This window comes from Triticum aestivum, chromosome 3A (assembly GCF_018294505.1).
Source record: "Triticum aestivum cultivar Chinese Spring chromosome 3A, IWGSC CS RefSeq v2.1, whole genome shotgun sequence".
NCBI classification, from domain to species: Eukaryota; Viridiplantae; Streptophyta; class Magnoliopsida; order Poales; family Poaceae; genus Triticum; species Triticum aestivum.
The window spans coordinates 725,050,860-725,077,993 of record NC_057800.1 but is presented as its reverse complement, the minus strand read 5'-3'; the positions used below and the strand labels follow the sequence as shown (position 1 = coordinate 725,077,993).

The window sequence follows — 27,134 nt, the reverse complement described above, 5'->3', positions numbered from 1 at the left end:
GATCCTATATGAGTGTACATGCTTTTTGTCTATTCGGCTACACAGGGTGCCCTTATATATAGGCTCGGGTTACACGTGTTTGACTCAAACACCTAACTCACTGCTAATTATAAGTCTAATTATAGCACAAATCGTAAACATAATATTCAGCACATATACATTGGTCCTCCCCTCCCACCTTATGTTAGGGTAGGGGGGCATTAGCCCCCTCACCCCTCAATACACAAACCAAAATTGTGACTCAAATCCTAGTCCATCGCACAATCTGAACCCCATTCTTCGCTAGATTTCCCTTGCTCTTCATCCCGTTGAATCTACCCCCCAATAAGGAAATAACCCCTCCATAATAATGAACGCTGCCTTCCACTTTAGCAACCTACTTCTCTTACCCGGTCGTCGTCCTAGAGTGGGTAAGCATAATCTCATTTCCTTATTTTTCTAATTCATTGTTGTCTGAATTATATTTTCCATACTATTTCAATCCTATCATTTCACAAGATAGGAGGCATAGCCAAGCCAAGGGATTGTACAGGTACATACTTTGATAATGCAGACAATGCAAATTGTAGGCTTCAACTTTGAACTCACCAAACTTTTGGTCGACAATGGCTTTTTCTCGGTACAACAAAACGTATGTTTGAGGTGCTCTCCATCAGCATAAGAAAATAGCAGTAATATGTTTCATTTCCCCAAAAGATAACTGATCCACATATATTCTAGATCTTGGACTTATTTGAATCTCCCTCGGGAGTACACGCTAAAACCTGTGGTGGCAGAAATTTTTTCAGGATATACTACAATTTTGAAAATCTGATGGATGCTACACAGCACTATTATTAACTGCGGAGGCGGAGCTTGGGTCCACACGTCATCACAATCACAACCAGACTAAGGCCTTGACATGAAACAATAATCCGAGTGGATTAGAAGATGATGACCTGCCGAAAAGTGAGAAGGGCAAACGGTAGTATAATACAGCAGGCCACCCTGGTATTGTACACTTTGGCCTTTTGACAGCTGCGTATCTGCAACTGCAAGCCCTCCCCACAAGCACCCTTTTTGACCGTGAGGGCTGAGGGCACTTTTGGAAACATGAGGCAACATTTTATCAGCTGCATTTAGTGGCAGATGGGAGGCCATGGATGAGTTCCTGTGCACAAAGCAGGGAGGTGTTTTCCATGGTAAAGTTATATTTTGACCTAACTAAAGTGGTCTCTTCAAGCAAGTATGGAGGCAATTAAAGTGTTTGCACGAATGCGATTAGGCCGGCGACATTAGTACTGCGATACATGAGGCGTAAAAGTTTCGGTAAACAAAGAAGCTTCAGCAACACACAAGCTTCAGACAGAGCCTTGCTTCGGACCAAAGCCTCTCTGCCTGTCCTCTGTTCTTTCAGCACGAAGAACTCAATAGTATCAGCCTGGGAGGTCGAGTAATTGCAGATTGAGTTCACTGCTACTCCATCTGTAAAGAAATATAAGAGTGTTTAGATCACTAAATTAGTGATCTAAAAGCTCTTATATTTCTTTTAGGGGGGAGTACTAAAGAGCAAGTACTACAGAGTAAAATCAGAAGACAAAAAATGAGGTGCAGTATTACTGCATCAACGCGCGGAACACCACTCGATATCATTAGCATCGCCCTGGGAGATTGCCAACGGTGTGTGAGAGGTGAAGTGCATGAGCTGACCACCATCGCACTGAATTGTGATTAAACTTAGCAAAGGGCAATGTTGGGTCTTTACTAGCAAGTAACTCTGGAACATGAAATTTATAGGACCTACAGAAAAAGGATGGTCAAAATCCAAGCTCTCTTACTTTGCTTATGGCAGCTGGCACAATTGGCTACTATGCTGATGACAAACACCACATGATGCACTGCAGGGGACACTGGCGACAGAGGTGGTGGCACTGCTGCCGGTTGTAGCCTCTAGGAGGAGATGGAACTGGTGGATTTCCATCGGGAGACAGCCAACTCTTCTTGCGGGGTATGTGGGATGCCCACCGGACAAAGCAGGCAGAGCAGCTTGAACCCGCTTGAGCAAGTGCGATCTGTCCAGCGGCGTTTATTTGGCTTGGTTTGCAAGGCCGGACAGCAGCTTAGGGGCCAGCCACGCCCCACTTGCACCCATAGTGATTTGAGCACACTAACATCGTCTTGAGAACTGTCAGATCTATCCTAAATGAAGATAAATGCCCATGTCATAATATTGTGGCTCACTCTGAAGCAATCAACGTTATGAAGAGTGCCACAAGAGGTAACTGCACCTCACTCACCTAGAACAGCCTGTGATCAGAAACATCAGTATCTTCAGAACTGTCTACAGCATCTCCAGCCGCAACATCATTGGCATCAGATTCACTACTAGAGTCATATTCCTCATCAGATTCGGATGTATCCATGATGTCAACATTAGAGAAAGCATTCCTAGCCAGATGAGGTCCTTGGTCCTTTCCATGATTCAATTCCTCCATTTCCGGTGAAGAAGCCTGGCTACCACCACCATGGACCAGATCAGCATTCTGGGGTTGTGGTTTTCCATAGAGTGCAACATGCCGATAGTATAGTTCGAGCTCCTTTTCAGAGATTGCGATGAAACGCCGAACTGTCTCCAGTGATTGTTCATATTTTGATTTTTCAAGTGCCTGGGATAAAAAGAAGACCAGGTGTCAGGGGCCATTTGAAAAGATGCGCACTTATATACAGTCAGCCTGATGACTAATGATCAGAACCAAATACTGCCACTGAACTTAAGCTGTGGTTTTGGACATATGAACTAGGAACAGGCTGCTGGTGTGCCGCTGATGTGATGTTAACTGTCAAACCATGCTAAAGTGTATAATGTTGAGCATCTTACAGTTTACAATAAAAAGGGCAGCCCGGTGCATGTAGCTCCCGCTTGCGCAGGGTCCGGGGAAGGGTCCGACCACTTTGGGTCTATAGTACGCAGCCTTTCCCTACATTTCTGTAAGAGGCTGTTTCCAGGACTTGAACCCGTGACCTCTTGGTCACAAGGCAGCAGCTTTACCACTGCGCCAAGGCTCCCCTTCATCTTACAGTTTACAATGTTGTGTATTAAATATAAACTGTACCACTTTGTTGATTATTCTTTTTCCTTACAATACTTTTTTTTCTAAAACATAAATTCTGGAAGCTGCACTCCTTCAGTATTATAAGCAAAACATTGCCATCCACAAAGAAAATAACAGAAAGTTCAAAAGAATAGCAAAAGGGGAAATTCTCTGCAGTTTCTGGTTGCTACGTACTAGCAACCATTAGCAAGCATCAACTTGAGACAAACCAATGGAAACAGAATAATCCTACCTACCTTTTTCTTTGACAGTGTATCAATTGGTGACATGACTTCTGGCTGAACATAGTCCTTTCCTCGGTAGAAGACTATGGTGTCATTTCCAATAACATTAATAGGGACACCACCACTCAGCCGAGCTATCTCATTTGCATACTCCTGGATTTGCCCTGGTTTGCAGGGCTTACAGATGACCTTGACAGTCTCATGTTTCTTCCAGTGCAAATGCATGTTCAGAATTACACCCCCAAATACTCCTCGCCTTCCAATCGGGACATAGTTTGACTTTTTCTGTGAAACTTTCTTTAAATAAAATCTTTCCTCACCATCGAGATCATCTCGTTTGGCGACAGGGCCTTCAGCTTTCGCAACCTCGTACCTCTTTAGCTTCTCAACCAACATAGCTTCTTTTAATTTGGACTGGAAGAGAAACAACACATATTAATAAATCCTCTTCCACGAATCAAAATGAGAAATTAAGCATCTTATTTTCCATTTGCTTCGGTGGTATTGAAAGTTTCCATCAAACAAGCTAATTTTAAACGGCAAATACTAAATGATGGCCAATCCTGGTAGAAGACTATGTCATTTTCAACAATATTAAATGGCCAGTCACAGTTTCCAAATGAGCCAACCGCATCATGACAAAAATAGCTACCAAAAAAGTAACGTAAGGAAAGCACAATACTCGTGGAATAGAAATAAAGGACTGATTAAATATTGAGTAGAAATTAGCAAGTCCTATTCATAATATAGAAAAAAGCAAGGAAGTAACAAAGCAAACCAAATGGACAAAAAAGAAAATAAGGTTGAAAATAAAACTAACTTGTTGATACCTTCTCGATCTTGTATTTGAGACGAGCTTCAGGTGTAGGAAATTTCTGTTTTATTTTTTTCCCCTTGGGTCTGATACGACGTGGATCGTTTTTATTGGCCTCCTTCCTTTTCCTCTTTTCCCGCTTCCTCTGAAGCTTCAAACGCCTCTTTGTCAAAAACCTCCCCTTCTTGGAAGGCTCCACCTCCTCAATCTCAAACTTGGGTTTCCCATCATCAGACAAAACCAGATTCACTGATTCATAGCTAGCCCATCTAACACCCCGTGAATACATAAACGGGTAAAAGGGGCTTAAGCATTTGCTAGGGGAAATAGCATCAGATCTGCAATAACTAGAAGGCAAAATATGAGGAAAACTAAATTCAACTTGTGGACAAACTATGATCAAAACGATAAGCCATGTCTTACGTACTTGGTAGACACTTCTTACGTTTACACTTAAGACACGAAATTGAGTGACGAAATAGACCACATTTGACAAATCATGTCAAGTGATACTACTATGTGAAAAATGCAACCACACTTCATACAGAACTATTACAATTAAGACACATTTTGGTTGCATGAATCAGCTGCAACTGATAAATTCTGACACTTCATGAACAAGCAAATGAGGTATAAATTTTGGCCATGTGGTATGCAGAAAACATAGAATTAAGGATTGAAAGAGAGGAGAATCAACAAAACAGTTTCACTACCTGTGAGCCGGAGGGGGAGGAGAAAGCAGTATCTTCTGGGATGGATTAAGGAGTGTGAAGGAAGCAGCCAGCTTCCTCAGATTTTGACGCGACAGAAGACGGATTGCCATTAATTGTCCATTACTCTTTGACAATGCATCATAAAAAAAATTCAAGACTTGCCTGCAAGAAGAATGAAGAACAATCTCTTACTATCTTCAATAACACACTTAGACAGTTGAAGTGCAAAAAATGTAATGAATATATTTCCATCCGTATGAGTTGTGATAAAAAAATTGACAGCAAATAGACTTTATTCCACAAATAATGGATAAGTCATTTACAATAAGATGAGAAATAAAGTCTGGGATAGAACTTCCCCAAAACTTCATTTGATTCATACGGCTGGAAATATATTCATTACATTTCTCAGAGTTTGATTCTCGGAAGCAATGAACACAAGAAGATTTTTTGCAAACTCTGAACCCATTTGCTTGCACTCCATAATGACAGCCACTTCAGGGCCATAGCAAGCTTCCTGTTGGTTAAAAGCCTCAACTGCATTCTATCAAATTCGAGATTATCGGCGAGTTACAGCCAATTCTTTGCACAAGCCAAATACCGTTTTGGATCGCATGTATCTTCGCAGAATTAGCAGTGCAAACATGAGGATGAACCATGTAGCCGCTGCAATCAATTCACCTCTGTCATCACGAGCAACAGCACCCGTAGCTCCCGACATGGTTTCAGCACAGAAAGATGCATCCACATTTACCTTGACACTACCTCTACCCGGTTTGTTCCACATGAGTTGTGATAAATATACTCAATGCAGATGCACAATTTCAAGAGGTCCAGAGTTAACATGTAACTTACATAATATACAGATGCATTTAACTCAAACATTCAGCTTAACAGATAGATAAAAATAGACTAGTTTCATCACAAGCAATATTCGTTAGCTACTAATGCATGATTTATCGCATCCAGAGAAAACTTTGATTTCTACCAAACTCAGAAGTATCTGATGTCCAGAAATTCGATTAGCAGAAACACAAACTGAATTTCTCAAAAAAACATGGAATCTCCAATGAAGGTAGGACAAGCGACAGCAAGCAGAACCCGCAAGGATCTGTGATAACAAAATCCTAAATTAGCAGACCGAATTCAGGCCGCTTACCGCCGCACATGACAGAGGAGCAGCAGGTGGTGGAGGAGCATCCTATCAATCCCAGTGGCGGCCCTCGCAAAAGAGGCCGTGCACGCGGAAGAGGACGGGTAGGAGACGGCGCGCAGAGTGAAAGAGCTGGCGCTGGCCAAGGAGCTGCGGAAGGGGAGGAAACCAATAGGGGAGCAGGAGAAACCGGCTGCCGGGCGGCGCGGCGAGGAGAAGTAGTGTGGGAGTGAGCCGCCGGGCCTGAGCTGGAGGTAGGGCGGGCATAGTTTAAAATACCAAACCAGTAATCAAACCGGTGAGGCTGTCGGTTTTACAGGTCGGATGCCGGTTCACCGGTTCGATGTCCAGTTTTTTAAGCCATAAAAAATATATGTTTAGCAAAAAATACACCAATCAATAGATAATAAAATTTGTAACAACATGACAGAGTAACCAGCAACCACATGATAATATCTACTTCATATAAATGATAATTCCTGACTCAAAACTTTGTAACAACTCACAAAGTAACCAGCAAGCAACTAGAAATATAGGAGCAGCAGTTAGCAATAGCAAGTGACAGCCACATAATTCAATCTCTAGTTATTTATCAACAAACACCAATCCAATCTCTCTAATTATTTATCAAAAACTACCAATCCAATCTCTCTAATTAGCAATTACCAAATGCCAATCCAAGTTCTCTAATCGCATGAAGACAACAAAAGCAACACAAGTTCAGTGGTTCAGATTTTCAGAAAACTTCACAAATTCACATATTGATGCTTCATGGTAGGATCAACGAATTGGGAGACAGACAAGAGAAGAGAGGGACCAGATCAGATCGTACCGGCGTCGGACGCCCCGGTAAGCTGGTCCTCCTGGCTCCTGCTCGGCTGCTCCCGGTCTGGACTCTGGACTGGCGCGGAGGAGGCGACGGAGGCTGGTCCGGGTTGGACGTGGACCAGGCGGCGGCGGCGGCCCCTCTCCCCAGCCGTCAGCAGAGGCGGCGCGGGACGGCGGGAGGCGGGAGTGGCGGCGCGGCGTGGTGTGGTGGTGCGGCCCCGCGGAGCGGCGAGGGAGGGGCGGGCCTGGAGCCTCGCGCCTGGCGGCGAGGGGCGGCGTCGCCGCGCCGGGCAGGGGCGGCGGCGGAGGGGCGGCGGCGCCGCGCGGGGCAGGGGTGGCGGCGGTGCCCGATATGGATGCTAGGTGGGGAAAAAAAAAAGAGGAACTGCTCCCAATTCAGCCGAATCTAGGCCATTTTTTCATTTTCCATTTGACCCCCCGCACGTAAACGACTTCTTGAAACGACATTGAACCGTTCTGTTTTTAGGTTTGATGTTTTTAGGTTTCTTCAAAAAATAATCACACTATTTCAAAATATAAGATGTGTTTTTTTTGCGGGTAGTAATCTTGTATTACTCACAAGGAAAGGTCATTACAATCTGCCAGAGCTACATCTAAAAAAACTGAAGGTCCTGAACCAAGCCAGGTCATAGTCCTACCCTCCATCCTAGCAAAATTAGCTAGACTATCGTTAACCTTATTTTAAGAACGGCTAACAAGAGTAATACAAATTCTACGGAGGCTCATCAAATGCCTAATCTCTTTAACAATAGCATAGTAAATCGATCTATCTAGATCTTGTGACTGAATCAGCTCACGACAACCATGGAATCCATCTCTATAACAACTGGCAGTTCACTTCTCTGGATTGAAAGTGAGAGTCCTTTCATACAAGCACTGAGTTCCGCTTCCAATGCTTCGTGACATGAGAAAAGCACTCTGCAAGCAGAGAAAATGATTGCACCTTTGTCGTCCTGCAAGACCATACCGGCTCCAGCTGCTCTATCATGAAAGGACCCGTCCGAATTTATTTTAACCCAGCCATCCGGAGGCAAACTCCATCTAGCCTCATGACCTGGCTGTATGGTTCTTACTTCTTGCCGGTACGAGATAATCGATTTTCCTTTAGTAGGATCATCACATAGATCAGTTTTTAGCCCTATGAGCAAGTCCAAATAGCTTACCAAGAACCTTTTAGAAGATTCAGACGGGGGAGGAAGCTTGTGATGAACAACTTCATTGTAGACATGCCAGCACCGCCACAAGGTCATCAACATCATGGATCGTTCAATGTCCGGGAGAGGTTCTAGTGCATGTAGTAACCATTATCTGTCTGTGTTAACAATTGTATTAATTTCAGGCAAGACCCAGACCTCTGCCATGGTATACCACAGTTCACGAGCAAGAGGGTATCATACAAAAGGGTGGAAATTATCCTCAATCTCAGTCGCACATAGCGGACATATTCCATCAGTTTCTAGACCATGCTTGTGCTTGTTTTGCCAAGTCGGTAAGGAGTTAACAGCAATCCTCCAAGCAAAGTTACGAACAGAAGGGGGTACCTCACATGTCCAGATTAGCTGCCACCCTTTCCGTCGGCCATCAGGAACAGAGCTCGAACCAGTTGCTGAATCCCGATTAACCTCTTCAAATGCAAAGTCATAAGCACTTTTAACTGAGAAGCGACCGTACTTACCCGGTCCCCGAGCTATCTCATCCTCCTCTTGCCTGGGAGAAGCTCTAATTTTCAAATTTTCCATCACATCAGCAGGTAAGAAATACTTCTGCATCAAATTCACGTTCCAAGAGCCATTGTTGTTCAACAAATCAGACACATATCGGATCCTACACGTCCCCTGGGTAGTAATTGGTTTGAAGGAGTAGGGACGAGGAATCCATCTGTCACGCCAAACTCATATGCTTTTGCCATTACCCACTCTCCACAATATACCCTTCTTCAGTAAATCTAGCCCATGGCTAATAGCCTGCCACGATGAGGATGCATTTCCACTAAAAACTATGTCCTCCAGATTGCCGTCAGGATAGTACATGGCCTTTAAGATTTGAGCACAGAGGCTATGTGGTCTAGTAATGAGATGCCAAGCTTGTTGAGCAAGCAATGCTTGATTAAAAATCCGAAAGTCTCTGAAACCGACTCCCCCTCTGCTTTTAGGTTGCATGAGCTTTTCCCAAGAACGGCAATGTACTTTCCTTTTGCCTCTGGCCGATCCCCAATAAAAGCTCCTGACCATTCTCCTGAGCTCATCACAGACAGAGTATGGAAGCTTGAACACCCCCATGATGTACGTGGGAAGTGCTTGCGCAACTGACTTTATAAGTACTTCTCTGCCTGGATGTGCTAGGTGACCATCACCCCACTGAATTAATCGCTTAGTTAAACTCATTTGGAGGTTCTGGAATCGTCCTTTAGACATCCGACCATCATCGGGTGTTGGAAGACCCAAGTATTTTTCCTCAAAAACCGTGGACTCCACATGCAGCACTTCTCAAACTTCCTCTTGCACAATAGCAGGGCAAGATTTACCAAATAATAAGGAGCATTTTTCATAATTCAGTTTTTGTCTGGTTGCCTTACCATACTGTTCTACGGCTGATTTCACAATTTTCCGCTTGAACCTTGGAAGCCTAAAAAATAACATAGTATCATCTGCAAATAATAAGTGTGAAACGCCCGGGGCGCGCCTACACACTTTGATGGGAGTAATATCACCTGATGCCACCTTATGTTTGAGAATAGATGACAAACCATCAGCCACAAAGAGAAACAAGAACGGGGAGAGAGGATCGCCTTGCCGAAGACCACACGATGGTGCAAATGAATCCAAGAGGGTCCCATTTAATCTGACAGAGTGTTTCACAGAGGTGACACACGATATTATCTAGTCCACCCACCTGTGACAGAAACCCAACTTTTGCATCACCTGCTTCAAGAACGACCAGTCCACACGATCATACGCTTTGGATAGATCAAGTTTATAAGCGCAAAAACTCTTAGTTGGATCTTTTTCCTGTTTTATATGATGAATACACTCAAAAGCAACAAGGGCATTATCTGTAATCAGTCTCCCGGTATGAATGCACTTTGTTCAATTGAGATGATATCGTCCAGTAAAGGCCTCAAACGATTAACAAGACATTTAGAGATGACCTTGTAAGTAACATTACATAGACTGATTGGCCTGTAGTGGGTTAGGCTGGTGGGATTAGGAATTTTCGGTATGAGCACAATAGAAGTAGAGTTTTAGCCCTTCCGGAAATATTCCTGTCGTGAAGAAATCCTTTACTGCCGCAACCACACTATCTTTCAAGGTACTCCAGTTACGTTGATAAAAACGCGCCAGAAATCCATCAGGGCTAGAGGCCTTCAATGGCCCTATCCGAAACAAAGCAGCAGCAATTTCCTTCTCCCCAAACGGCGCACATAACCTCTCCTTATCCTCCAATGAGATTTTTGTTTCTAGCAGTTCCAAGACTTCAGCAGCATCAAGGTTATTATCTGCCAAAAAGATGCCCTTGAAATATTCCGTAGCCAAGCTTGCCATCTCATTAAAATCAGTGTGAACATTGCCAATGTTGTCCGTGATACTTCTGATCTTATTTTTCCTCGCCCTCCATACAGCTTTACTTTGGAAAAAATTTGTATTCCTATCACCTTCTTTTAGCCATGAAAATTTGGACCTTTGTTACCATATCATTTCTTCCTGGTAGATGAGCTCATTCATTTTATCTGTGATTATTCTGATTTCCTGTCTGCCCGCATTCATGTTCATCAGCTCCTCAAGCTGTGATCGAGATTTAGCCAACTCTCTCGCTACATTACCAAACTTCCTACTGCTCTAAGAACCCAGTGTTGCCATCGTTTTTTGTAGAGCTTCCTGTAGCTTGCCAAGATTATCGACGGAGCCCACCGAGTCCCAGGCTTCTTTTATCACGGTCGGCAGAGCTGCATTCCGTTCCCAAAGCACTTCATACCTCCTAGTCTTCGGCTTCACATGCCCTTGTTCCTGCTCCCCTCTCAGTACCAATGCTGCATGGTCAGAACAGGGGGACACCACATGTGTCACAGATGAGACCGGAAACAAATTTCGCCAAGTGTTAGTTGCTGTAGCACTGTCCAACTGAACCTGAACATTGTTACCGCGCCACTGCGTTTATTGTCGTACGTGAATGGGATCCCTGAGAACCCCAAGTCCACCAATCCGCAAACCTCTAGGGTGTCTCTGAATGCAATCATTTGACGTTCCGGTCTTGGCATGGCAGAAAAGTGCTCAAAATCCCACAAGGCTTCGTTGAAATCCCCTACCACCAACCATGGTCTGTCACAAACATTCTTAAGATTCTTGAGATTTGTCCACATCGCGTGTCTATGTTCAACCCGTGGTTCTCCATATACGCACATAAGTCTTCATTGCTCAGCATCTGAATTAATCCGGACCAAGGCATCAATGAACCGACCATCTTTATCCAGAATATCAACCACACATGCCTCATATACCAAAACAAAGCTAGACCACCACCGAGTCCATTACCATCCACCCCTTCAAAACCCTTCAGCCCAAGTCTACCTCGAATCCTCTTCATCTTTTCAGTTTTTCTGTCTGGTCTCACAAAGAAACACAAAAGTGGGGGAATGCGACTGAGAGACCGTCGCGATTTTGCGAACTGTTCGGGAATTCCCCCTCCCCGGCAGTTCCAACTGATAAGATTCATTGGGATTGGCGGTCCTCCACCCAATCTCAATCTCGATGAAACAGAAACCCTTGATGCCGGCAAGCCGTGGAGGGAAGAAAAACCTGCTGTCGCCAAAGCCGACGGGGGGACAGAAGACGACGTCCACGATCAGTTCGTCAGGACGGATGGAGTACCACACCAACGGACGACCAAATCAACGCCAAACGTACACAGACTAGATCACGAAATCCACACACAGGACATCAAAACTCCCTGCAAGACATGTTCCTCCGGCCGTGGACGATGGAACAGACAAAAGCAATCTACTCCTGAAAACCTTGGTGTACAGCCACCACGGACAACAGTGAGGAGATAGGGAGACCAGCCACGGCACCGCGGTGCCGTCCTGGGATTGAAAACGCTGGCACCCACGCGCGGCGGCCGGCGGCGTACCAGCCAAACCCTAGTTCGCCTTAAAAAAGATGTGTTACTTTTTTGAAAAGTCAAACTTTTAAGTTTGGTAAAAGCTACATATATATATATATATATATATATATATATATATATATATATGTAATATCATATTGGTATTTTTAAATTCATCATGAAATGAATCTCCATACTTTTTTGTTTCATATTCTGGTAAAGTCAATATTTTTGCTCTAAACTTGGTCAAAGTTAAAGAAATTTGATTTTCTACAAAACTAATAACCCTTATATTTTGGAATAGATGGAATACTTAGGTTAGCGGGTGGGGAGATGATAGTATGTTTTATTTTTTTTATAATGCGGTGACTTGACATGTCATTCGTAGTGTGATTCTGTCTTATCCGTTAATCAACCTATATTTATGTGGAAAAAATTTATGTGTTAGTGGTTGCATGTACTACTATATTGATGCTACAATATCACATGGTGACACTTACTTTTTCCACTTGGTGGGAGGATGTGTGGAATTGATATATTTTTATAGGTCGATTGTTGCTGATTGATTTGAAAAATCGTTTGCCCTGTCTAAATCTAAACAAAATTCAAAATTAAAATAACTCAATTGAATGGAAGAGTTTCAAAATTAGGAAACATGGTGAAGTAAAAGAATTGAATGGGAAAGCTTGAGAAAGTGTTTGACCCAGTCAAAATCAGTTGACCTAATTCTAAACCGAATACGTTAATTAATTGTGAGGTCCTAACAATTAGGAAGCATGGTGTATAGTATAAAAGAATTGAATGAGAGGGTTCTGAGAAATTGTTGACCCGTTCAAAATCAAATGACCCAATTCTAATTGAACCTCAATTGAATGTGGGCTCTTTAAAACTAGGGACCTTAATGTTATAGAAGATGTATATGTGTATTTTTTGCAAATATTGAAACTTTAAATCTGAGGAGCTCAAGCTTTATTAGAGCATCTCTAGTAGATCCCGTATATCGCCGACCCGCAAAACTTGTTTACAGTTCGCGGAAAAATGGTTTTGTTGGCCGACGCGGGTGCCAGCCCGCATATCAAATGTGGTTTTATCTGAATTGGACACATATGCACATATTCAGAATTACTATTTCGCAATATAAGAAAAAATGTCAATGTTACAATACAACAATCACCCAAATTATAATAATTATTCAAATCGTTGCGTTAACCAACTATGCATACCGCTCGGCACAAGCACAAGTACAAGTACAAGAACTCACCGGCTGCTCGAGGCGGTAGCTCTGCGGCGGTGGATCCCGAGGCGGCGACGGCGGCTAAGGGCGGCTCGGATGGCAGATCCGGGGAGCCGGTGAAGCGGCTCGGATGGCGGATCCGGGGAGCCACTGAAGCGGCTCGGTGGAAGAGGGTAGGGGCGCCCCCTCCCTCCCCTCTGGCGCGATTCCGCCCGCAGATTTGGCCGGAATCGCCGGCGGCGGACGGGCGGAACCAATGGCGGGCGGCGGTGGAAGGGGGTGGGGAAAGGGCACGGGCTGAAATGCCCCTCCCGCCAACCGCTTTTTTGGGATACGGGGCACCGTCGGGGCGAGACGAAAACCTGCGTTTTCGCGGGTTGGGGATGGGATTTTACCGCGCCCCTCAAATTTTTTTACGGACTGGACGCGTTTGCTGGGTCTGGTCGGGCAGCATTTTATGCGCGGATGCTTATTTTGACGATTATTTTGTGGGTCGGGGCCTTATACGGGTCTGCTAGAGATGCTCTTAGGCACTTTCGCTATCAGACCTCAAGGTAACAGGAGAATTCACTATGTGATGCATCAAGAAACGTGTAGAAAGCATGTCAAACGGACATTTGAAATTCTGCAAGCTCGCGTTCCCATTGTTCGTGGCTTTGCAAGATTCTGACACCAAAACGATTTGTGGCTCATCATTGACCGCGTGTGTGCTCCCATTATGTGATCACAGAGGACGACTGGGAACAACAACAAGATTTTCGCTATGAGAACGAGGGGAACAAAGTTTATGTGCCAGTTGTTGTGCCATAGAGGGGTGAACGTGGATTTCAGAAATTTCTTGAGATGCATCGGTAAATCAAAAATCATGCGGGGCATGAACAACACATGTGGTCACTTTTAGTCAATACACTTATTTATATATTTATTTGTTTGATTGACTTAGACCATTTATTATGTTTATACTCTGAATATTTTGACAGTTTTCTTTTTGCAGTTTTCTGGCAGTTTTTCCCGTAAAAACTTGTCACCTCTGTACATAAACTCTTCGTTTCTGGTCTGAAATGAAAAGACGGTGCTCCTGTCGGTTCCTCAGAAAAAAAATAAACCATTTGTTATGTTTTAATTTGAATTTGAATATTGGACAACTTCATAAATTGTGGTTTTGAAATGATGAATTATGTGTGTCAGAAACAACATTATTTGAATTATTATGTTGATATAAAATAGAGATGCATATGCCATCTATATGTTAGCTTAAAGATGAATAGAAGAAAAGCAGTTTTAGAGGAGGGCGTATCGGGGACACTAAATTATAAGGACACCCTATATCCAATTTTTTTCAGGAAATTTTTTCAATTTATTCATCTTCGATACAGCGAACACAAGAAATAACAATACATCCATATTTATAGACCATCTAGCAACAACTACAAGCATTGAAGTGAGCCGAACGCGCGCTGCCATTATCACCCCTCCCTCGCCAGAGTCAGGCATAGCATTGAAGTGAGCCGAACGCGCGCTGCCATTATCACCCCTCCCTCGCCAGAGTCAGGCATAGCATTGAAGTGAGCCGAACGCGCGCTGCCATTATCACCCCTCCCTCGCCAGAGTCAGGCATAACTTGTTGTAGTAGACAGTCTGGATCGCCGTACTAAAGCCCCATGGGACCAATGCATCAGAACTACATCTCTCGCCGATGAAAAGAAACTTAGATCGAAGGGATCCAACTTCAAGACACATGAACAAAGACGAACAAAAATTGGATACATCAAAGACAACCACTTTTCGAATCGTGCGAGATCCGCCGGAGACACACTGCATAATACATTTTAGGGAGCCTTTTACATGACTTATCGAAGATGCTCTTAACGTAGAAAGAATGGAGAAAAGATTCATGTCATTCTCACGTCCGACATTAATTAAACGGATTTTGTACAAATAACCGAGAACTTTATTGGTAACAAACTTTTTCGTGAACCTTGCCGTGATGCATGTATGTGTAGTGCTGAGGAGAGCCATCATCAGATCCTGGCTGACTTGGCCTGCACCTTGATACGCATGGTGGAGTTGTAGTGCACCACCTCCGTCCGCACTGTCTACAGCGAGAACACCTCCGACTGCAGGTAGCAGAACCCGTCGCCGGCGTCGCGGCCGTAGTAGAACTGCGCCGCCGCGCACGCGCAGTCGTCCAGGCACGCCTTCTTGCACGCCTCCTCGCTCACCCTCTCCATGGCGCGCATGCTCGTGGCGTGGTCGTTGAAGTAGCCCGTGCCCGGCAGCGACACCAGCCGGTGCTGCGCGCGCTGCCCCCGCGACGATGAGTCGCAGGACGTCGCCGGTGGATTCGTCGGGACGCAGCCGCGGTTGGGCCTCCGGAAGTCCACCGCGCGGAAGTTGGCCGCGTCGGGGCAGCTGCACTGCGTGTCGTCCGTGCACACGCCGTACGCGCCGCAGACGGTTGGGTACGCGCAGCCGCCGTCCGGGAAGAGGCGCAGCACGTCGAACACCGGCGCCCAGCCCGAGCCGGAGCGCCACTCGTAGAGCCGGAGGTGGCCATCGTGCTCCAGCCGCATGTACTGCACCGTGCCGGCCACGACGGTGGGCAGCTGGATGGTCGCCAGCGCCGGCGCTCCGGGCCGCGCGGAGACCGTGAGGCTGCCGTTTGTGTACGTCGCGTGGGCGCCGGCAGCGGTCTCGCCGAAGCCGAGGTGGTAGTAGCGCTGCGGCGGCGTGGCGTTGACGTATGCGCTCAGGGCGTCGTCCTCGACGGCGAGGTAGAACCTGCCGTCGCGCCAGTCAGCAGCCGACGTATTGGCGGTGAGCCGCGCACCGTGCCCGAGTGACTGCCCGACGAGTAGAGCGTCTGTGGGGTGGTCGAACGACTGCCACACCGTGGCGTTGCGCCCGTCGAGCAGCACGAGGTTGCCGTCGCTTCCGATGGTCACCCCGGCGACGGACCGGCCCTTGGTGCCGGCGGACCACACCGCCGAGCCGTTGGCGGACCTGAGCACGAGGTCGCCCTCAGGCGTGAGCTCCGCTGCGGCACCCTCGCCCAAGGGGCTGCCACGGTTGGCCGACCAGACGACCTGCGGGACGCCGGTCGTGGTGGACGTGATGAGCGCGCCGCTGTTGGAGTACACGACGGCGACGCCGAGGAGGAAGTCGGCGCACGGGGCCGCGCCGTGGCCGGTGCAGAAGAAGCCGAAGGCGTAGGAGGGGCCGTAGCCGGCCGGGTTGAGCCGCAGCAGGGCCACGCGCGCCACGGAGCCGTCGGTGTAGACCACGTGGTGCGGCAGGCCGGCGTCCGTGTTGGCCCAGGTCGTGGGCGCCCTCGCCGCCGGGTAGTCAAACCGCTGCGGCGGCTGCGCTCGAACCCCGCCGCCGACGAGAAGGACGCCGATAAGCGCGACGACGCCGACGATCGTAGCACGGTGCATCATCGTCGTGGGCTGTGTGTGACTTGATCGTGATGTGATGAGATAGTGGATCGAGCACTGTGGTGCAAGAACGATCGATGGAGCGTGGTTATTTATACTATAAGCGATCGGTGGATCGGTGGATCGCGGCGACCTGGACGCGGATCGGGATCGGTATGGAAAGGAAGCACGTGGAATTCCGGCGTGGAAGTCGTCGTCGCGGCCGGGATGGCGCCGCCGCGTGCCGTTGGTTCACGACCCGTCAGCGCGCGCGTATGTACGTACACGCAACGTGGCGGCGCCGACGGGCTGTGCCGGTGGCCAGCTCACTGCCCGCCGTATGCATGTGCAGGATGGAGGCCCTCGTAGTGATTTTGTAGTCTGTGTCCAAATTTGACTATGTATTTAACTAATATATACATAAAGTATATGCTACACAAAGTATATTGTTGGATTTGTATTTGAAAAAAGTTTTCTATGATATAGTTTTCGTAATATATACTTTATATTTTATTAGTTAAATTACTGATCAAACTTTGGCTCAAAATGAAAGGGGCCTTATAAACTAGGCCGGAGGGAGTACTGTTCTTCGCTGAGCACAGTGAACACGTTGACTCATTGGGGTGCATGTTTATCCAGGCACTTATCGTGTGGAAAAAAAGATCCCACGAAGCAAACACTCTCTCCTCCAACGACCGGCGCTGCTTCATGTGCCTGTTATAGCTCTTTTCGCAAACGGGTGCCTAAAACGCACCACACCTCCGCTGCGAGCTGGGCCGGCCCATATATCTCCTGCCTTTTCTGTTAAAACGTTCAAAAAAGATGCACCGCCGCAGTTCAAACTCGCGATCACTTTCTTCAACGCCAATGACAGTAACCATTATGCCATCAAACAACTATTGCTTTCTAACTTGTTTTTTATTGTTGGTTTTGGTCCCGGTTCGTTGGTCATTTCCAAGGCGGTTTTATTTTTTTAATTTTTTCTTATTTTCTTTTTGTTATTTTATTTATTTTTCAAATTCGTTTTCCCAAAATAATATTTTCCCCATCTTTTTGCATTTGTAGAAAAAATCTGTGAACATTTTAAAATTTCTGATTTTTTTCCAAAATTGATGAATTTTTTACTAATTTGATGAACTGCTTTCCAAAATTGATGATTTTTTTAATTTGATAAACATTTTTTAATAATTTGATGAACTTTTGTTCAAATGCAATGTTTTTTTTATTTTTTATGAACTTTTATCAAATTCTATGAACTATTTTTCAAGTTTGATGAACTTTTTTCAAATTTGATGATCTTCTTTTCAAATTCAATGACATTTCTTCATATCTGATGAACTTTTTTATAATTTCGTGAACATTTTTTGAAAATTTCATACACATTTCAAAATCTTGATTTTTTTTTTCATTTTTTCATTTTTTTTGTAAGTCAACTATGTCCAGTCAGTAGCAGGCAGACGATCAAACACCGAAATGACGTAAGGGAACGCAGCCCCATTCTATATATTTCAACGTTCCGAATGAGTGAAATATATTTTCAGAAATAAGTGGAATAACCTTTTTGAATTTAGTCAAACCAATTTTTTGAAATGAGTGAAATTTGTTTTTCATGCATGTGAAACATATTTCAGTGTGAAATATGTGAAACTTATTATTCCAAAAATGTGAAACTAGTTACTTACACAATGTGAAGCTAATTATTTCAAATTAGTTTTAAAATGACAGTGTTTTGAAATAAAAATCAAGGCCATGACACCGCGGGCCAGGATGCGATTTCGTCATGTGAAAACGAGTGAAATTGTTTTGTTAAAGGATAGTTTTTGAAATATATGAAATTGGTATTTTTCAAATATATAAAACATAATCTAGTCTGCAACGCGTGCGTCTGCATCCAGTACAACTCAAAGACGATGTACTAGACATCCGTCACTGGGAGTATCTCGCCATGATGACTTAATCAGAGATATAATAATATCAATCCATGAAGCGTGTATATCATATAAAACCATAAAAAAAAAAGTTCAGCGAGCTATATCATGCCCAACCATTATTCGAAGAAAAATAACCTCACATAAGATAATATATGTAAGTAACTGCTGTTTTGTTAATGCAACTGATTATTTTTGGGAGTTTGGCCGTATAGCATTCCAAGTTTCTTACTATTGCTTTGGCCAAGAGACTAGTTAAAAGATCTGCCATCTTTTGACACAACAGAAGGTTGATTTTAGTCTAAAATCCTAAATTTTAATGGCAAATGAAGTCGAGCTAGATTGATGTCAATGAGAGTAACCAGCTGAAATCTATTTCAAACTTACTCTTTTTTTTAGAACGAAGGCTCAAGAAGAGCCCGACTTTGAATTAACAAAGCCATCAACCGGCCAGGGATTACACAAGGCCACCAATACAACCAACTGGAAACAGTAAAGAAAACAAACTGCAGGTACACGATGATGCCGAAGCAGTTTACAAGCACCAAAGACTACACGCCCTATAGAAGTAAACAGAATAAGCACTAGCTTGTAGTCTACGGAGTCCTCCAAGTGAACTATAATCAGTAGGACAAACAAAGGGGAACTTCGGGCGGAGCCATTGCCCAACGTCGATGAACCGAGCCCTCATCTACCCTGGAAGGTGCACATCGAAAACATGCCACTCCTCTCCAAATCCGGAGGGGACCCTGCCCCTCGCCTTGGCTCGAAAGGCGCCGGACCGCCGGAAGATGAAATTGCCCTCCCTAGAGCAAGGAGAGGGCATGATTCTGAGCACCAAGGGAGATACTCAGCTCGACACACCGCTGCACGAAGGATACCAGATGCAAGTCCACACCGCAGCCCACTGATACAAGCACGAAGAGGAAAAACTGCACAAGGGAGCTGTTACTGAACAAACCAACAGCAAGGAGAAAATGGAGCATCCATAACTGGAATCAGAACAACCCGCAGAATTAGCTCCGTGGCCTTGCAACCGCATCTGGTTGCTGCCAACACAAAGGAGAGGATCCCTATCCCCTCCCTGCCCAAGGCAAAGATGTTGAGCAAGCAAGCACAGATCGGCCAACGACCATCGAGAGGACAACGGACCAACACTAATTCAGAGACAAAAGCACCATGCTCCAAATCCCTTGCCAAAGACACAGCAACCCAGCCACCATCGCCCAGCACCACAGCATTCTCCCACCTTGCCCAAGCCGGCACCTTCAAGAAGGAGGCGACGCACACCGCGCCGTTGTCGACCTGTCTCAGCAAGACATGGGATTTCTCCTGGGCATGGAGCGGGAGGGAGAGGGCACGAACCTCGACGACGCCTCCGAGGAAGGGAACGGCACCGGCCGATGTCGCCGCCGTCGTGGCTAGAGCACACCAGCCAAGGATTTCTCCCGGTTCGGTCCGCACCTCCAGGCAGCCCGACAACGGATCCGGCGGCCAGAGGCCACCGACGACCAGATTCGGCGGGGCCAAGTGCTGCGTGGGGGAGGGAGACTGCCTTCAGATCCAGCCGCGAGCGAGGGGGGCGCAACACCCGCTGCAGCCGGCGACAGCTCCCGCCGTCCCTCGCCACCCTCGCGGCCGAGGAAACAAAGGGGCACCACCTGCGACGCCGCTTGCAGAAGAGACAGCGCCGCCTCGGCGTCCGGAGCCCTCCAGGCGGGAGCAGCAGATCCTCGCCGCCGCCGTCCTTGACGACCCCGCGGACGGCGCCGGAGGTCTCCTCGGGCGGCGGCGAGGGGGGAGGGGGGAGGCGGGAGGGAAGGTTCGGCGGCTAGGGTTGGTCGCCACCCGAGTCGCCCCAAGCGGAGCGACGCGGGGGCCGGGCCATCAATTATGGTATCCATTTCAAACTTACTCGGCATGGCAGATCCAAACCAACCGAAGGCCACTTTGTTAGACATCGCAGTCATCAGGACTTAGATCAACGTTATATAATGCCAATGCATCAAGCAACAGACGTGGTGAATATGTAGCCGATATTTTAATATAAAAGCATCAACAAATTCTAAAGCAAATTGTGTATCTTCATGGTCACCAGGAGTAGTTCTAGAGATATAATAATGTCAATGCATCAAGCACAAACATGATGAGTATGTAACCTACCATATAAAACCATCCAGAAATTTTCCAGTAAATTGCGCATCATGTCCAACAATTTCCCCCAAGGGGATAAAAACTAGACTCATGCGCCTCAATCAGATCATAACTCATAGTGAACACAAAGTTATTACGAGCTCAAAATTCTAACCAGGCAATTATTAGTTACCCAAAGACAAGGACTCTGCCTTCTCGACGATTGCTTCTTCTTTCTTCACCCACTCGGCGGCCGTGGAGGAAGTAGCCTCCTGCTCAACCACCACGTCCTTCTCATCGGCAGCGGTGGCGGCAGACACGACAAGTGCTTCTTCCATCTTGGTCTCATCAGTGTCCGGGGAGAGAGCGGATTCCTCTCCCTTGTTCTTGCTTGCATCGGCGGTGGCAGCAGCGATGGCGGCGGGGGCGTAGTAGTCGGCGTGGGCGTCCATGCACTTCTTGAGGTCGGTGATAGCTTGGGAGCAGCGGTCGACCATGTCGGAGCCCGCCTTCTCCGGCGCCTGCACGCACTCCATCCACGACACGAACGCCTCCTTGCAGCCTCCGGCTTCCATGTACAGGCACAACCCGCACTCCCCTTCTTCCTCCCCATCCGCCGGCTCTGCCTCTGTCTCGACTACTGCTTCCACCGCCGCAGCCTCCGGGAGCGCCTCCTCTCGGCTGCCTCCGGCGCGGGACGACTCCTCAACGACGATGTGGGGCGCCACGGAGGGGTCGATTTCGGACGCTGCCGACGACATTGCAAACTTCTCGCGCGAGTTTTGGATTCGATGGGGAAAAATAAGTGTTAGCGAGTCTGGCGGCCGGCGTGCTCTGGTTTTTGTGGAGGAAGAAGAAGTGTTCGTGACGGTGACGGCGCCGCCGCCGCTTGGTGAGAAGAATTGTCCTAGGACTCAGAGACGGGGTCTTTAGTGGGCCGGAGACTTTGTAGCTGGCCTCTCAGAGTTTGTTAAGGCCCCGCCAATAAGTCTTGGCTCGTTTAAGTCCGGCCTAATCTTTTTCCTATAATAATAAAGCAAGGGACTGTCTATTTGACATTCGACTGTTTTTCAATTTGACAACATTCAAATTTCATAGCAAATGAAAATGACACCTGTATGTCCCAAAAAACCCTCCCACCAGCCACTTTATTTTCTGTATTTCGGCAAAAACGGGTCGGGCAAAACCCTGACCCGGTTTACAAAAAATACACTCTAAATACATATATAAACCATCGTGAAATCTAGGGGAACTTACACTGGAATCATGGCTCATATAAAAAGTCAGGGAATTAAATAGCCGAAAAACTTTACAATTAGACAGTAACTTGCATAAATACACTGAAACTACATGATGAATTACACAGTAATTATATAGTGAATTACACTGAAGCTACGAGAAGAATTACACAGCAACTCTAATATAATTACTGAAACTACAGGTTACACAGTAATTCTACAATGAGTTGCACTGAAACTACGGGATGAATTTCACGGTAATTCTGTATTGAATTATACTGAAACAAGAAGAAGAATTACACAGTGATCCTATGTTAAATTACACTGAAAACTATGGGCAAATTACATAGTGAATACCTGATTCCAACATGCTAGAACCAACGGCAGGAATAGCACATCCAGTTGCTGAAGGAAAATAACCTACAAAAAGAAAAGAATAAACACAAGAAGATAAACAATCAATTCAAAAAGGAAAAGCAGAGGACAAAGGATAGAGGCAAATAAATTAAAACCAAAAATACCATGAGATGAATCTGCTCTTGCTGAGAACATATCCTTTGAAGTACCAGCTTCAGCGTTAGCTTCACCGAAGATAGACAAGGAAGGGACTGGGTCTTGATTTGACACACTCTACCAAAACAAAGGGGACAAAACAATTAGATGAAAACGATTAACACTGGAACTATCAAGAACCATAAAAAAGATGACTAAAAAAGAAAAAGAACCTGATCCGCTTTATGAGCTGTAGAAGTACTAGAGATTAACACTGGATTGTGAATACCACCATCAGTAACATCACGAGCAGCATTAGGGGTAGCCTGGCCTATATTTGGAATCTCTACATGTACTTCACTGGATGGAATATCCTCAATGCTTGCACGTTTCTTATCAGGAATAACGGTCTCAATAGAAACAGACTTATTGCCTGCACAATATCTCGAAACAAAGCAACAAAAATGAGATAAAGTAAACAAAGAGACAAAAACTAAACTAATGAAAGTCAAAATGAATACATAAAATGAGAAAGCAAAAATACAAGGAGAAAAATGCAACTAACCAAAAGAGAATTTATTCTGTGAAATATCCTCGCTGACAGAAACTTTTGTTGCTGGAGCAGTGTTTGTGTGCAAAGGGCACCGGGACAAACGTTCCAACACCTCAATAATAAGAGACTCTGGCCAATCAACAATTATCTTGGGTTTGTCTTTGTTCCTATCCTCAACAAGCTCAGCAAGTTCCTGAGCAGTCTGAAAAAATAAACAACCGAGAAATGAGACAAGTAATAAAAAATGCAAAAAAGCCAAAGTAAACACTGATTACTACATATATGAAAACACTACATATGAAAATATACACATATCAAATACCTTGGAGCCAAACCGAGGGCCAAAAGAATTCAGAACAGTCACTGCAAACAAGGCATTGCGAGGAGGAAATTCAACATCCTTACTTGCTGTAGATTTATCAACACGCTCCTGCAAAAATAGAAACAAGTTTACACACACCAGAAGAAAATTAAAAACATAACCAAAAGCAATAAAGAAAATGAACAATACTACCTGCAAATGAACTGTAGGACAAAAAGCCTTCAGTGGCCTCTTCCCATAAGAGCGGCTATTGTTTCTGTCAAGCTCTGCAAACTACTTGACTTTGTTACCTCTCCATGCTAGTAGACGAGACTTGACATCAAGGACAGAGTGGGGACTGAAATTGAGATGATCATGGTAAGAAACCTATAACAACGAACACAAACGAGGTTAAAAAAGGAAAGAAAAAAAGACACTACACGATCAATGGAATGATCTACATATGACAACAGCCAGGGCGTAATGGCAGCCACCAAACGTCACAGATCTCTTCGAAGCAACTTTAGTAGAATCCTTGAATTTCTTAATACTAGACATCAACCACTCATAAACAAATTGCCACAGATCGAGCTTGCAAACAGAGCGATAATCCTTGATATGTAGATACTTTGGACTAGGACTGAGGCTAGAGTTTGGACATAGAAATGAGGAGAAAGCAACAATCATGAAGCATATGAAAATGTCGCCGTCAGGCAACTCAACTTCAGAAGATTTCAGCTTGTTGGCAAAGAAAGAAACTGGAGGAATACTTGACAGATTGAAATGAGAGAGGACAAAATCACGGCCTGACTCGGGATCACAAAGAAGTGGCTCACCATCTACTGGGAGGTCAAGGATATTGTGAATGTCATATTTGGTGATTGGGATGAACTTCTTTTTTAACTGGAACTCAGAAGCAGGTACGTCAAACCTACTGGCAAGCCACTCAACTAGCCTAAGAGCAACCTCGGTCCTAACAAAATTAAGAAGACGCCCCATGCCATAGGTCTGGATTACAGCCTTATGCCGATCACACATGCCATCAACTGCCCCAGAGAAAAACTTTCCAGAAATATCTGATGAAGGTCAGACAAGTCGGGAAATCAGTAGACCATTTCTGCCTCTACAACAAACAAAAAGGAAATAGATATCAAAGAAGTGCACTAAAAAGGTAAATAATAAGATGAACAAGCTAATATTGAACGAGAGCATCATGGCAAGAGGAAAAGGACTAACCACATTTCTTCTACCAGCAGATGATAACTTCTTCCTCAGTGATTTTACTTTTTGAAAAAACATAAAGCCAAAAGTCACCTCAACAAGAGAAAATAACCAACAACATAAAACAACTAGAACAAGAAAGAGAAAGCAGATAACCAACTTGATTAACATAGAACTTGAAAAGAGCTTTGTCAAAGGCTCCTTCATCAAAAAGTTCCTGAAAAAAGGAAAAAAGACGACAAAGCCAAAATAAATAAACTGATTACATAAACTCAAAAAGAAAATATAACTAGAAAAAAATAAAAGAAAAATAACTACCATAGACATTAGATATGATCAATCTTCCGCAAAGTCATTAGGCACGAATGGTTCACGAGTATGATCTGCACTCTCAAAAGATGACACTAACGGAACATCCTCGTGAGAGACTTTCCGAAGCTTTCCCATAAATCTAAACCTGAAAGTTACAGAGCTAAAGCATGAACATTACACTACAAAAAATAGGTAAATCTGGGCATGATTACACTGTAAATCTGGGCATAGTAGACAATGATTCTAGTGCATAATACACTGTAAATCTGGGCATATACACTGTAAAAACATGAGTAGTTGGGCTAAATTACTGTGTAACTACTAGGACAAATTACACAGTGATTCCATGGCATAATACACTGAAAAAACTTGCATATCTCAGGACACTGTAATCAGGATTTACACTGGAATCAGGGGGAAATTACAGAACACTGCTAACTGTAATTGGATGATAAATTACACAATAATTCTGGGAGGAAAGTTACATTGTAATTCTGGCAGTATTTGGAAGTACTACACTGTAAATTACACAGTACTACTAGGACAAATTACACAACAATTACAAACATGGGAGAATTATGAGAATTACACTGTAATATGGGAGTATAACACTGTAATTACACAGTCATACTACTAGAACATATTACACAGTAATTACAAAAAATATGAGAGAATTACATTGTAAAATGGGAGTATTACACTGTAAAAGTAGGGACGGGGAGGTTCTGCAAACATATTACAATAGTTACATTGAAATGGGTAAGATCCACAGTAATTTTGAGCTACAATACACAGAGATCCACTTGCATAACTAACTAACCACATGCTGAAATTACTAGGATTGCAGAGTAAAATTAAACTGAAATTACACTGTGATTTACCGTGTAAGTACACTGATACTACAGTGTAATTACATAGTTAGTACAATGATCTTACAGTGCAAGTAACAAAGTAAATACACTGATATTAGACTATAAATACACTGATATTACAGAATAATTACATAGTTAGTACACTCATATAATAGTGCAAGTTACAAGGTAAGTACACTAATAATAGCCTACAAAATACAGAGAAAGGAAACTGAAGTTCAACTGGAAATTTCACTGGAAAACAAGCATCAAATTCAGTGAGATTCTTGAAACACATTCAGACACAACTCAGTTACCGGAGGGAATTCATGACCAGCCACCTACAACTATCATCTAACAGCAAGGGGACAGACACCACTGCAATTAAAAGGCAAATCAACCGCTGCAACTACCAGTACGTGTACCTCCACCATCTACAGCACAAAATAGACAAAACTAAAGCCTAGCACACGTCAGGGGAGAAAAACAACCACAAATAAAGCTCCTAGAACCCGCAACTACAAGCTCCTACACAACTACATACCTAGAACCCGCAACTACAAGCTCCTACACAACTCAGGCAAGCAAAATGGAGGGGGGAAATTGGGCAGACTACGAAGGGTGGACTAGAACAACACGGCAACACCTACCACAGATCCACGAACAACAGCAAACAGACGATCCACGAACCATGACCACGAAACTCGCCTAGATCTGGAACTACAGGACCAAGAGGAACGCGAGAGACAAGGGAAACCAACCTCGGCAGCCGGGGAATGAAGAGAAAAGCGAGGAGAAATCAAAATCCAACGGTGGTACAGCTCGGAATCACCATGAATCGCCTCCTCTCCGCCGCCGCTCGAGCTCTCTCCCTCGGCCTTATCGAAACAGAATGACCAAATGAAAGGGAACGACACCCACTCCAAAATTCAAACAGGACAAAAGCCAACAGGACGGGCGTGGTTACGGGTTGAGACAAAGAAAAACCGAACCCGGTAAAAGAAAACCAACAGGAGGAAACAGGGCGCCAACACGAAGAAAAAAAGAAAACTAGCGCGAATCTCCGCGGGAGAACGGACGGAAACAAATTTGAATGTTGACGAATTGAAAAACACTTGACTGTTAAATAGCAAACCCATAAAGGAAATAGTGCTTCTGGTCATCCGTCAGAAAAATTGCCCCCGAAGTTCGCACTAATTACCCGCTATGCTACCGGTAAGTGAGAATGTTGGTTGCATCCACCTTGTGTTTGGTTCATATCCAGCAACACTCTCAAATATTGCAATCATATGTTCTTGGCCCGCTGGTTGGAGCTTGAGTCTTGCGTCCTGTAGATCTGGGTTCGATCCCTTCTCCCTCTTGTTTTTTCTTTCTTTTCTTTTGGTTGCATCATGTAACTGCTGCTCGACCTGACCTGCTTTTTTTCTCTTTGTTTATTTTTTTTCAAGTTCAAATGTTTTAAAAATACTGATATCTGTCAAATCCTAACTTCAAATCTAACATGTTATACATG

General features: G+C 44.8%; 2 protein-coding genes across 5 annotated transcripts; both read right to left on the bottom strand.

Annotated features, from left to right (window-relative positions):
* Window positions 1-1,664: 1,664 nt before the first annotated feature.
* LOC123063503 (CRM-domain containing factor CFM9, mitochondrial) lies at window positions 1,665-7,183 on the bottom strand. Of its 4 annotated transcripts, none has more exons than XM_044487302.1 (6): window positions 6,003-6,373; window positions 4,844-5,005; window positions 4,147-4,477; window positions 3,329-3,730; window positions 2,277-2,645; window positions 1,665-2,178 (listed from the first exon to the last, which is right to left on the bottom strand). In XM_044487302.1, exons 1-5 carry the CDS (start codon window positions 6,041-6,043, stop codon window positions 2,277-2,279), a joined length of 1,305 nt encoding a protein of 434 aa, XP_044343237.1. In that variant the 5' UTR covers window positions 6,044-6,373; the 3' UTR covers window positions 1,665-2,178. The 4 variants fall into 4 exon arrangements, with proteins under 4 accessions (XP_044343237.1, XP_044343239.1, XP_044343241.1 ...); XM_044487304.1 differs by having other exon boundaries at window positions 1,665-2,173; window positions 6,003-6,058; XM_044487306.1 differs by lacking the exon at window positions 6,003-6,373 and adding an exon at window positions 6,829-7,183 and having other exon boundaries at window positions 1,665-2,645; window positions 4,147-4,468.
* A 7,756-nt stretch (window positions 7,184-14,939) lies between these two features.
* On the bottom strand, window positions 14,940-16,663 carry LOC123059464 (epidermis-specific secreted glycoprotein EP1-like). Its single transcript, XM_044482034.1, has one exon. The coding sequence runs from the start codon at window positions 16,614-16,616 to the stop codon at window positions 15,273-15,275; it is 1,344 nt and encodes a 447-aa protein (XP_044337969.1). The 5' UTR covers window positions 16,617-16,663; the 3' UTR covers window positions 14,940-15,272.
* Between the last annotated feature and the right edge of the window lie 10,471 nt (window positions 16,664-27,134).